General features: G+C 40.4%; 1 protein-coding gene across 2 annotated transcripts; it reads left to right on the top strand.

Moving 5' to 3' along the window:
- Positions 1-393: 393 nt before the first annotated feature.
- Positions 394-12,504, top strand: sall2 (spalt-like transcription factor 2). Of its 2 annotated transcripts, none has more exons than XM_073873182.1 (3): positions 394-878; positions 3,528-7,042; positions 7,174-12,504. In XM_073873182.1, exons 2-3 carry the CDS (start codon positions 3,752-3,754, stop codon positions 7,306-7,308), a joined length of 3,426 nt encoding a protein of 1,141 aa, XP_073729283.1. In that variant the 5' UTR covers positions 394-878; positions 3,528-3,751; the 3' UTR covers positions 7,309-12,504. The 2 variants fall into 2 exon arrangements, with proteins under 2 accessions (XP_073729283.1, XP_055057526.2); XM_055201551.2 differs by lacking the exon at positions 394-878 and adding an exon at positions 1,496-2,107.
- The last annotated feature ends 1,117 nt before the right edge of the window (positions 12,505-13,621 follow it).

Consider the following 13,621-nt stretch of genomic DNA (forward strand, 5'->3'; position numbering starts at 1 on the left):
TTAAGTGATTATTTTGCAAGCCAGATTCCAGATTTTCAAATAGTTGTATCTCAGCCAAATATTGTCCCAAAGAATGTTTGTTATTGTCCTAACAAACCACACATCAATGGAAAACTAATTTATTCAGCTTTCAGATGATGTATAAATCTCAATATTGACCCTTATGTGTGGTTTTGTGTCCAGGGTCACATATAGACATGTTTGCTCTTATTTGTAACATCTAAAATGACATAGCCCACCATAAGCAAATACAAGTCGAGACTTTTTGTTTCCTTTCTCTCTTCTTAAATGTTCACATCTTGATCTTACTTTTTACAAACAGAGAGTTTAAAACAAGCATTGTTACATTTCAAGCTGGAGATGTGAGTGCTTGTGAATGATCCTGCAGTGTCTGGATCAGACAGACAGATAGACAGACTGACAGAAACAGACAGACAGACAGACAGACACCCGCCGATGCCGCAGCGCCAGTGTCTCAACAAAGACTCGGGCCGCGCGCGCGCGAGAGAGAGCGCGAGGACAGGACAGGAGAAGAGAGAGGGCCATTTTATCCAAATACACACACAGAGAGACTCGAGCAGAGAGAGAGGGGGGAGGGCAGGACTATGGGAATGACAGCAAAAGCGAAACGTCATTTTTCGATATCGCAATAGTGCCATTAACCCAGATATTTAACAGCGGGTGACAAATATGCATTCGCGACTGTAAGTGAATATAGAGTGTGCTCAAGACAATACAACAAATAAATCATTCAGATGTCAGAGCCGACTGCGCATCATGGTGGCAAAATGCCGGAAGAGCAGTGATGATATCCAGTCGTAATCTATCCTGTAACATTACAAAGAGCCGTGAAAGATAGCCTACATAATCGTCTTCTGGTAAGTAACACATTGTTAGTACTATTTACATGCCCATAACAAGATATGTCCGCGCAAAGCATGTCATATAGACATAGGAAAATATGAATCATAATTGGTTATGATCATAGAGCGCGCGTCCGAGGACGCAACAGGTCGCGCGTACAGTAGAACTGTAGTTCCCGCGAGGATCTGGCTGACGTAATTATGACATTTTGACATAGTTTTACGACGTGTACTACGGTGTATATTGTAGTGTTTAAAAAATAAATTCATGTGTTTTGGCATTACTATCAGTTAAATAATAAAGTTTTTCGGGGATTATTATATATCCTGGACATTATATTTGACATAAATGTTTTAAAAATGTGATAAATCCAAATTATGATGAGCAGGTTATGAATAGCCTCCTATTAAATAGATTGAGGCATTTGGCCATTAAAATAAAAAGTTTGATTATGATAGACTGATTTAAACTCTGATCTGAATACAAATTACACAAGCACATTTAGATATTGTTGTATAATTTATATCCAACAGCAATGAAAAACTGAAGACAGGCCTGTTGATTTGTTCTGAGTTTTTGCATTTCCTTTATAGCATTACAAGACATACAGAACATAACTATGTGGTCAGATTCTTGATGAACAATTCTGTGCAACAAGTTTAGGTATATTTAATATGCAAAAAAAAAATGTAAATTCATGTTAGGTGAAATAAACTTAGACTATCTCAGTCTGATACGTAATATTACATGTTTTTATTCACTACCGAAATTTACAGAAAGGTTCATGGGAACGCCTTAAAACTTGGGGGATGTAAGGGAAAGGAGGGGTATATGCATGAGTAGGTGGTGTTCTGCGTTATTTGAATGCGAATGTAGTGGGAGAACAAGCTGAGATTGTGTTTGAGACAGAAACAGGAAAAAGGAGGAGGAGAGTTGTCTCTGGATCTTAGTTACACTGAATAGACACAGATTTAGTTTGCCAAGTACTTCACTTTTGAGACATTGCTCATGTATGCACTTACGATTTAGCCTTTTGTTTCATATATAAATGATATAGATTTTTTGATGGTTGCATCTCAGACAAGATCATTTTTATAGTAATTCACGAGAAAGACATGCAATGTAATTTAGCATGGGCCAAATAGCCACTGACTTTCTCGCGCATCATGTCACGCCGGAAACAAAAAAAGACCTCTGCATTTTTTCAGTCCCATCCTGAACACTTCATGGCTACTTCAACATGGTGAGAAATATTTTAATGTTTAGTAGAAGAGCTCCACCGTTTCTGTCAGTGAGCGCGCTGTACTATAAAACGTGTTACATTTGCATCATCTAATCTTTTTTGCTTTTAAGGAAATGTAATTCTGTAACCATCCAGATCAGATTAGATATAGCGAAAATCTAAAAGTCTGACCAAATTTGTGGAGCAAACATAAAAAGTAGGGGAATGTGTGGTTATACTGGAAAAGGTGGACCACGATGAAAAAATAGAGCCACTTTAGTGCTCTGGAATGGCATGAGACTTCATTGTCTCCATGAGTCTTTGTGGTGGTGCAGTCAGGCATTAACCGCTAGGAAGTGTCTTGATCTGTAACTTAAATGGAAGAGTTCCTCAAGTACACTTAATCGCTACTATATGAGTGTTTGTGCATCACAAAATCAGTTGTGAACCTGTCTGTGAAAGTCATTTTTTAAATAATGTGATATCTTTAATATTGTCTGAGTACTATCATGGCTGAAATCATAATATAAACTCATAATATGAGATTTTATCCTGGATTTTACAGACAGCATCACTTTTTGTATCCCGTTACGTCCACTTGTTTTTGTAAATTTGTCCTGTGCTTAAGGTCACTTGTTTCAAGTAATCTTGGGAGTTTTTAGTGGTAAACCACTGTGCTAAGACTTACCGACCTTTCAGGCTTCATTGGGTTCGGACAGAAGATTTGTTTAAACATATGAGATGTAACAGCACATTTTCACTTACTCAGCCTCATGTGTTTCTAGGAAGTGGGTCGTTGAAGTGGTTTGGGAATTTAGTGGCGAGGTTCATTGTCCATGTTCATGTGTTGCTGTGGAAACAAAGTTGGCTGTTAACGGGTGCAAAGAGCATTGTAAGCTGCTTGAAGGATGGGGTTTCAGATCAGAGGGAGTGAGGGTGTAAAGAGAGGGGAGGAGAGAGACGCCCATATACAAGGCTTACTGAAGTTAAGGGTGAATAAATAGGTGCAGCAGAAATTATGATCATGTTTGTCATTCTTTATTCAATATCCTAATCATTGCTTTGGAAATTAGTAAGACTTATTAAGCATTCAGGTGCATTATACAATCTAAAAATGCTTTCAACCCATGGAAGACCCTTTTTGATCCAACCATGGATTGACACATCCCTGCCTTTTGAGTTAAAACATCCTAAGTTAATTTTGTAAACCTCCAGTTGGGGTCTTTTTTGACCAAACCATGGCTTGAAAATGATCTGACAATTTAAGAGTGTACTGATAGCAGATAACTGTAGTGAACAGGTGGTGTAGTGGCTGCCTCTATTTGAACTTGTACTGGTGGTTAATATAAAAAATATTTAGTTACCAGTACAGCAAATGTTGTTACCATGTCATAGTGATGAAATAAATTGTGAAACCATTTGTGTCTCTCTGATTTCTTAGAGGAGCAGTTGGCAGTAAAGTCCCTCACTTCTACTCTTGCAAAGAATTCTTCCTCATCCTCTGCAGCGCAGAACTGCCAATCCTCCTTGAGTTTAAACCCATCTGTTGGGAGACTCACAACAACCTCTCTGCCCACAGCCAGGCACCTTGCCCCTCACATCCCCTGCCACCTCACAGACTCTCACCCTATTACTTACACCCCACAATCCTCCAGTCTGTACTGTATGTCCACCATTCCACCAGCAGTGCCCTCCACCCACAACCACATTCACACACTCATGGCTTCTCCAAAGTTAGGTGTCTCAGCTACCACAACCTCTTCTTCATCTTCCTCTTCTGCTGTTTCCCTCTGTGTGCCTCCACATCCCGGAAGTCCCAGTCCTGTACCCGAGGGTCCTCCAAGCCCAGTTACGCCCTCTCCCAGCCCGAGCACAGCTCCTCCAGCCCCAGCATGCGCATCTGTCAGCATTGCTTTTATCCTCGAGGAACTGCGTGTGCTACAGCAGAGACAAATTCATCAGATGCAGATGACTGAAGAGATCTGCAGGCAAGTACTGAGACTGGGAGAAGAGTCATGTGAAAGGGATTCAACTCCATTCATGCTACCATCTCTGCCACAGCTCTGTTTAAAAGGTTCGGATAGTAACCCAATGCCCTCTCGGCCAAACCCATCCCCTCCCCCTGCCTCCATGACTCCTCTTCTGGCATGTTTCTCATCCCTGCTTCCCCCTCAGACCACCTCTAAGCCCTCTAAACATACCCACCCTCTATTAAATGTCTTGCGCCCCCATAAGACACAGTGTGACAGTGGGGTAATCGCACCAGGAAATTTCAACAGTGCTCACTCCTCCACGTCCTCATCTGTCTCCATGCCTGCCGCTTCAAACATCCCACTTGCACTTTCCCTTGGCCTACCAGGCCAAAATTCATATGAGAAATCATCTAATGTGACAGGAGCCAGTGGGCAAGGTAGTCTGACTTTTCCAAACCAGGCTCTGTCAGTAGCTGCTGTCCCTTCAGCTCCCCCACAGGATACAAAACTGTCTGTGCAAGGAGGTGCAACTTCGTTATTGGCAGGACGTATGCAGCATACCTGTCGTTTTTGTGGAAAAGCCTTCAGCAGTGATTCATCCCTGCAGATACACTTGCGCTCACACACAGGGGAACGTCCTTATCAGTGCCCTATATGTTTCAGTCGTTTTACCACACGAGGAAATCTTAAGGTTCACTTCCTGCGGCACCGTGAACAAAACCCTGAACTCTCTTTCTCTCTGTTTCCGTGTTCCCTATTTGCATCTGTGACCGGGGGATCAATGGGAGGATCAGCACAAACACAAACTATCAACTCTAACAAAATAAGCGCTGCTCAGAAGCATAATAAACAGCAAGCAGAAAATGATCTGTGTGGTGAAGGCCTCGAGGCCTTACCACGCACCACAGCCTCATCTCTACCTCTGCCTCCTAGTATTGATCTGGCTCTGCTGACCACTGCACACTCTCTCCTTCAGCTCAACTGTACATCTGCTGCTGTAGCCTCTTCATCCTCTACAGGCTCTTCAATCACATCCTCATCGTCATCTTCTCTCGCCTCTACTCTTCTATCAGCTCCAGCCTCATCTACTTTCTCTGTTGCTGGGGTGTATAAAGGATTGAAACCACAGCACTTTGATGAGAACACCCCTCCGATTCCTAGCTTGCTCCCCCATTCTGCTTATTCACAGCTTGCTAACTTACCCAAAATATTTTTCCCGACATCTTCCACCCACCTTCACCCAGGCCACGGGTTTCTTAGGCCCACAACTCCAACAGGATCCTTCATGTCAACCACACAGCAACACATCTCATTTCCCTTAACTGCTTCTTCCACCACCACATCCGTCACCACCCCAACATCAGATACATCAAAGCTGCAAAGACTGGTGGAGAAGTTAGAAAAAGAACCAAATGGTCAGCCCCAGTGGGTATCATCTACTGGTGAGACTTCGAACAGCAGCTTTAGTGTAGCAGGAGCAATAAGTTGTAGCAGCGGTAGTTTAACGGGTACAAATACATTTAGTACAAATGTGGTCACTTCACTTCCATCATCTATGATCCAGATACCATCATCCCTCTTCAGCAAGGAGTCACCTTACCTGGGACTCATGAATTCTGCAGGGGCACTTGCCCCTAATCAGTGTAGCGTCTGCCTTCGGGTGCTAAGTTGCCCAAGAGCGTTGCGTTTGCACCAGGCTACCCATTTAGGGGAGCGTCCCTTCCCCTGCAAACTCTGTGGTCGTTCCTTCTCAACCAAAGGAAGTCTTCGAGCGCACCTGGCCACCCATAGAGCACGCCCACCAAACAGTCGTGCCCAAAATTCTTGCCCACTATGCCAGAGGAAGTTTACTAATGCCCTTGTGCTGCAACATCACATCCGCATGCATTTAGGGGGACAGCTACCATCAGAGCATCTCCCTGGTACTTCAACAGAAGTTTCAGATGCTGCTTCGGAAACCAACCCTAGCACTACTGATGCTCAGTTATTACCTTCAGATATAGAAGCAGTGTTGGATTCTAGATGCTCATTCAACAGTAATCTAATCGCAGTCAGTACTGCTCCCACAGGATGTCCCATGACCACCGGCCTGCCAGGTTCACTTAGCCCAGGTCCCATACAACCTTTCGACCTAAGCCTTGACCTCTCCATAAACCCAACCCCACATTCACCTGTAACTAGCAAAGATGATCCCCCTGATCTCTTTGTTAGTCTACCGTCTGCTGTAGAATCTGCTGCCTCCCTTGTCTCTCCAGTGTCCCACTTAGTCTCAACAACATCAGATCCTTCTGCCCCTGATGACCTTTCCAACATCACTGATAAACAAAGTTTGAGCTCCTCTACTTCTGTGAAAGCCAACGTGCAGAGAGATGAATGTGAATTTATGAGTGAAAATAGATCACCCTTGTCGAATCCCTTCACTGGATCAAGATCTAATTTAGAAGATCTTCTTAGTATTCAGGCTCATAACGCATCAAGGGTCTCTCGGCCACATCCAGCATCAACATCACCTTCTCTTCTTCCATTCAGCACTGATAGTCTGACTTCTCACACAGCGAGCCTAGTGGAGTCTGATCATGGGCTTGTCCAAACATACAAATCAATCTCTCAAGATTTCAGTAAGGAGGAAAAGATTGATGACAGGATATATAAAACACCAAAGACTGATCAAAGGGCAACTCCAGATCTGAGTGTTAACATGAATATAGGATCAGACGCTTTAGACAAGACAAGTGAGGATGCGTCTGAGACTGCATCTGAGGAACCAGAGGCAAAGATACAGAATACAACAAAGGAGGGTCAATGTAGTTCAACTGCAAAGGATGAAGTTGACATTAAAGACCCACCGGCAACTGAAAAAGACAGAACAGAACCAAACATATGCATGTCACTGACTCCTAGTCTTCCACCTCCCATGCCAGAGAAGAAAACCTACCATTGTTCGGAATGTGGAAAAGAGTATGCAAGTCGCAGTGGACTGAAGGTAAGTGGCATTATTGAAAACATTCATCTGATGTGAATATACAATTTAGTATAATAGAAAGTAAAAAAAATTGTTATTTAGCTCTTGGTTAGATTTGACAATGACAAAAATAGTATTTTTATAACTTCTAGGGACATATGAAGCACCACGGAGGAGTTGCGAAGGCACATCGAGCTCCTGCAAGAATGAAGGGACCAGAGAGAGTGTCGCAAAATGAGCGACCACAAGGATACCATCCAAGTCATCTGCCACCAGGACAACAATGAGTTTCTTCAGCCAGCACCTGTTAAAGAACTTTCAGTGAACACTGGAAAAGGCGAGATAAATCTAAAACAACACGTCTCGCACACACAGTGTACAGTTATTTCTTGGCTTTTTTCCAACAGAAAAATCTTGCACACAAATCCTAATTTTATACTAAAACATACAGTAGGATGGTGATGATAACAAAGTACGATGTCATATATTAAAGGTGCATTGTGTAACTTTTAGAAGGATCTCTTGACAGAAGTGCAATATAATATACAGTACTGTGCAAAAGTCTTAAAGGGGACATTTCACAAGACTTTTTTAAGATTTTAAAACTTTGGTGTCCCCAGACTACATATGTGAAGATTTAGCTCAAAATAACATATAGATAATTTCCACTTTGTAGGTGTGAGCAAAAATGTACCGTTTCTGGGTGTGTCCTTTAACATGCAAATTAGCTGATCTCTGCACTAAATGGCAGTGCTGTGGTTGGATAGTGCAGATTAAGGGGAGGTATTATCCCATTCTGACATCACAAGGGGAGCCAGATTTTAAATTACCTATTTTTTCACATGCTTGCAGAAAATGGTTTACCAAAACTAAATTACTGGGTTGATCTTTTTCACATTTTCTAGGTTGATAGAAGCACTGGAGGCCCAATTATAGCACTTAAACATGGAAAAAGTCAGATGAGTGCACATTTCATATGTGCACATTTCCACACGAAATTAGGTCTTGTGCACCCAACGCGCAAGACTGCGCACACTACGTTGACATCATTTTAAGACTTTAGGCCACCATGCAACCCTTAGGGGGTGTGCACACCAACGCTTTTACGCCCGCGGCCGGTGCATGTTTTTAATGGTTCCCAATAGAAGCTCAGCGTTTTTTAAATAAGCCAGCAGCTAGCGTTTTTTTCTGCGCTTAAAAACTGCCGCTCGGAGTTGAAAAATATTCAACTTTGGATGAAAAGCTCCGCTCGTCAATGTCAGTTCTCACGCAGCCGTCCAATCACAGTGGAGGAGGGTCGGGACAAGTATCACAGCAACCAACCGTCTCACAGTTGACGTATCAGAACTACCAAAGTGCTTTGCTGAAGAGAGCTGGCACTCAGTTGACAAACAGCTGGCATTCAGCGTTGTCTAGGCGTTTTCAGCCGTGTTAAAAAGTTTTGGTGTGTACAACCCCTTAGATTTGTTCCCAGTTGAAAAAGTGGTACACTTCCATGGTGTACTTAACTTGCTTTATTTTCGCACACTAATTTTGTACTTAATATACTAAAAATTAATCTTTAGTACTTCTTCAGATGACACCATAAATATGAACTAAAATGTGCTACAAATGTATTTAAGGGGTGTATTTAGGTACCACTTGTGGTAAACTTGAACCAATCTTTGTATGAAAGTTGAGTTCGGGTTTAATACAAGTGTTAACTAAATACATTTTTTAATACAGAGATAGTATGTTAAAAGTGCGTTTAAGTTCATATTCATTGTGTCTCAAAAAAGCACAGTGAAGTACACTTAGATGTTCTTAAAGGGGACAGAGAATGAAAAACCGTTTTTACCTTGTCTTTGCTGAATAATGGTAGTCTACCCGCATTCACGAACATACAAAAAGTGGTAAACATGCTAAACATCTCAGTCTCATAGAAATTAATCTTTTAGAAATGTCAGCCAGAAAACGGCCCAATCTGAAAAACTGATGCTTATGACATCACAGGCATCTCACTGCCCCTCCACTTTAAAATAATTGGCTACATTTTTTGAGTGGCAGCAAAGTCAGCCAATCAGTAATGAGATTACAAGTTAAGCCAGTAGGTGGAGCCAAATATGTGCAAAGCCACTTGTTTAAAATCCCCCACCCTAATAGAGCTATCTGAGAGAGGTTTTTAGGAAGCTTCTAAGGCATTACAGACCCAAACAAAAAAAAAATTGTCTACATGTCACATCACAGAACAAGGATAAATACCCCATTCAATCATTCTATGTCACCTTTAAGAACATCTGAAGAAGTACTAAAGATGAATGTGAAAATAAAGCACTTTAAGTACACTATGGAAGTGTACTACTTTTTCACCTGGGTTGTTTTTGCAAAGTTACAGTGATCATATATATTTATTTCTCAGTCTCTTTATTAGAATACAACCAAAAAATGCAGGAAATGTGTATGTTGTATTAAAAACAGTATAAAAGTATAAGCTGAAGTGTCAAGTATTTAGGGTAAACTCCCCTTCCACTTAAGCAATATGCCTTATTCAGTCTGCCGCCATGTTGATTTCAAAACAAGGCTGTGAGGGATGGACAGGCGTATAGCAAGATCTCTTAAACCTAAATGAAATTAATTCACTTATTTTTAATTCTAATCGAATGACTTCAGGACTTCAGTCTCCTCAAAAATACTCAAGATGTGTTTAGTGCCAAGAGAGGTCACCTGTATTTTCTGTTTGTATATTGAAAAATAGAAATGGATGGATGGGCATTAAAACTTTGCTAAGATGACAAAGCTGGTGGTGGTGGCCTAAAACTTTTGCACAGTACAGTTCAACATAATGAACTGTTATGTTTATATTACCTTAGAATCAGTCATTTCTATCTACATACACTGCGGGGCCCCTTACATGGAAGGGGCCATTTTGTGCCGTCATGTTTCTACAATAGTAGCCTGAAGTTGTCATACTCAATTCTAATCAGAATTTGAGTCTGATACCGCTCCATTGGGCTATGATTATGAGGCGTGTCTCAACCGAAAAATGCCTCTGCACTCAATTGGATAGACCTACGACCAATCAGAGCAACGGAGTGTGTGACGTATGTTGAAATTATGTCTTTTGCAGCCTGACCGAACTGCTAGTTATTTCGCTAAAATGACACTAACATTGTGATTATACTAGCGAACGTACATCAACACCTACTATGTTTACAACATTTAATTTATATCACAACATTAAGTATTTACTAAGTCATACAGTCAGACTGTCTCTTACCATTTGTACATTAGTTGAACTTCATCCACGACAATACCCATTACGTTTGCTTGAAAAATATTGGAGCCTAGCATGTCCCTCCACTTATTCAGCTGCCACGATTCCGGGGTTCAGAAAAGAAGCTGGCAACGACCGCTAATTATATCCATCTCGTCGTGCACGCCGAGTTGCATCGCCGTGATACCCATTTCAGTTGCTTCTTTAAATTGGTCTTCCATAAGCGCGACCAACTTTTAGCGGGGCTAAGATCGTCTGGTACCCAGGCTACTACAATAGCCCTAAATGGACAAACTGCTTGATCACTATGTTGTCTTGGATCAAACAAATTTGTCCGGTGGCAGCGACCGTAGCTTCTCTATGTGTTTGGAAAGGGAGGTTTGAGCTGTGGACTGAGCCGTTGGTTGCAATTTGCAATCTCACCACTAGATGCTGCTAAAATCTACACACAGCACCTTTAATGCATGGGATTCGAACGTGCTTGATACATACTTTTAATTTCAGGTGCTGTCAGTTCTTACACTGTGCCAGTACTTTCTTGAACATGATGTGTTTGTTTGGTTTTTTGATGACTGAATTATTATATTAAGTTTGATGGTTTGTTTGTTTTCACATTCAAGATTTAGGGATAGTTTTGAACTATAGCTTTAGGTGAGGAACTGAAAAAAAGTTGCTCAAATCTTTTTTACTTTTATTTTTTTTACTTGCTCCCACCTCACAATGTGTTGCAACAGATTTGGCTTTAGTGACAATGTCAAATATATTTCATTCTCATGTGTTTCATATTTGAATGAGATTTGAGAGCTAATGGATGGTCTGTTCCACACAAAAGCTGAACTAGGATTTTTGGGGATTTTAGTCCAGCTCAGCTCAAAATTCGAAGGGAGAGTATTTTAAATTAAGATTTACAGAATTAAGTACTAGATCATGTTGGTTCTTTATGGATACCTTGTCCTGTCATATATGCTGAAGAATCTGAAAATGTTTTAACCGTTCACCCAATATTCAAGCACTTATTCAATTATAAAATGTTTTGGCACAAGCTGGATGATTTTGATAGCCTTAAACTGCTCAGTAGAAAGCCTTAAAGGTATTGCGGAGGATTTTCTTTTTCCGGGTGGATCATCAAGACTATTGGTCCTCCTAGTTGTCAATCAGGAGTGTTGCGCAATTGCATTGTTTAAAAAAGTGGAGAAGGCGGTTCTTTTCTAAAATTCGAGAAAATCCTCCGCTAAACCTTTAAAGAAGAGGGAAGTACATGCAAATTTCTTTCCTGAAGCAAACCATTGGCTTTGTCTTAATCAGTACTTTTGACTAGCTAATACAGCATTTAAAACACTTCAGACATTGTTTAGTTCATATGGAAATCTAAACATATTGAAATGTTACTTGTACTACATTGTCAGGAGTTATACTGGGACTGTACCCTTTTAAAAAGTACACATTTGCACCTAAAGACTTTATATTAGTACCTTAAAGGTACATATCGGTACCAAATGTATACATATCTGCGCCTAAATGGTGCATACCCTTACGAAAATTAATCATGGTTTTACTACAGTTAAAAAAAACATGGTTACTGTAGTAAAACCATGGTAACCACAAACTAAGCATGGTTTTGACAAGCATGGTTTTCTAAAACCATAGTTAAACCATGGTTAGTGCAAAACCACACCAAAAAAACATGGTTACTACACTTTTACTACAATAAAACCATGGTTAATTTTCGTAAGGGTAATATCAAAGGCCTGGAGCTATTTTTGACAGTGTAGGAATATCAGAACCAGAAAGCACCAAAACACACACACACACACAAAAACATTAAACTGTAAATATGACCTGTCAACCATTGTGTCCATGTTTGTCCTGTCCAGCTGTAAAGTATACATCTGCTCTTGACGTAGACTAAAGAGTTGGTTAAGTTTAATAAGCCTGTATGTTAGTCAGTGTAGCTCTTGTTACTTTGGTATTGTTAATGTAGCTATTGAGAAATAAACATGAGATAAACCACTCTCTAGCTTAAAGTGTAGCTCTCTCTACAGTATATTATACTTGGTGGAAATGTTTGTTACTAAAGTGATGTTTGTTTTTGTATTTTCTGTCTTGATTAGTTACAGAAAAGGATTCTCATGTGTATCTTGCATAAATATGAATTGGATGTGCGAGTCTCGCTGTGAGGTGTAATTTCATGGTACAGAAAAGAAGTTAATAAAAATCCAAATGTTGAAAATATATGCTATTCTTTTAATGGACTGCTGTTGATGCTCTCAATGTAAATCTTTCCGGGTGGTCTGAGGGGAAAGTTTCTTGAGCATGCCGAATCCATTCTCTCCCTAATACAATCAAACCCTCGGCACTGCTCCTCTGTGTGCCACATCAAGCGCAATGAGGGAGAAACAGGAGGAAACGTTGACAATCCGTCTGTGGACAGACCTCTAATCTCCTGCACCATGACAACCATAGAGGCACAGAAAACCGACTGAAAACACAAGAGTACAGGCCGTGTGTTTGAGTTTTGGGGTATGGGTGTTTATTGCTCTGCTAGCAATGCAAAGGTCATGGGTTTGATTGCCGGAGAACACATATACTGATAGTTGCACAGTATAGTACCATGCATTTTTGCTTTGTGTCTGACAAATGCATGCATGCAATGTAACTGCTTATTTGCTGCATGTGGCGCTGAGCGATGGCAACTCTCAATTGTATGTGTGCATGTATGAATAAGAAGAGAAATACAAAATTTATGGTATAGTCACTTTTTAAAATTTTTTTAATGTTTTAAAATGACACTACAATGGCTCAATACATATTGTAACACGTGTAATGACAATATATCACCAGTGGGTGGCAGTGTTGAGCCTTAACGTTCATTAATGAGGTTCTGCGTTTATTAATGATGTGGCTTGTTTATTAAATACATAAAAATGCACCAAATCATCTATTCCTAAACTAAACTATATTTTTGTAATACATAGATATTTAAAAAAATACATCTACTAAGTCACTTGGCAAAATTATAATGGAACTTCTTTTAATGAAGACTGATATTAATCGTGTATGAACTATGTGTTTAATTTTAAAAGTAATGTCCGGGGATTTTCTCACTTTAACCAGTTCAAATAATTTTGACAAATCATTTAAATACCACAAAGTGATAGGTGGTAAACACCAAATAATGTCAAGCAAAACCACGTATTACATTTTCAAACAGCAACAGAAAAAATGGTTTTGGCAGATGAAGTTTATTATATTCTTTGTACACAAGGACCTACCAACAGCAGGACGGGCTAAAGTTGAAGAGGGAGGGATTTGGGAAGTTTTCTGGCAACAGACTTCTTTCTTCCAGC

The sequence above is a fragment of the Misgurnus anguillicaudatus genome, chromosome 2 (assembly GCF_027580225.2).
Source record: "Misgurnus anguillicaudatus chromosome 2, ASM2758022v2, whole genome shotgun sequence".
Taxonomy (NCBI): Eukaryota; Metazoa; Chordata; class Actinopteri; order Cypriniformes; family Cobitidae; genus Misgurnus; species Misgurnus anguillicaudatus.

Excerpts from the sequence above, each read along its gene's own strand:
- sall2 (XM_073873182.1), top strand. The coding sequence starts at position 3,752 with ATGTCCACCATTCCACCAGCAGTGCCCTCCACCCACAACCACATTCAC. Across the intron at positions 7,043-7,173 it reads CAAGTCGCAGTGGACTGAAG|GGACATATGAAGCACCACGG; the intron begins GTAAGTGGCATT and ends TATAACTTCTAG.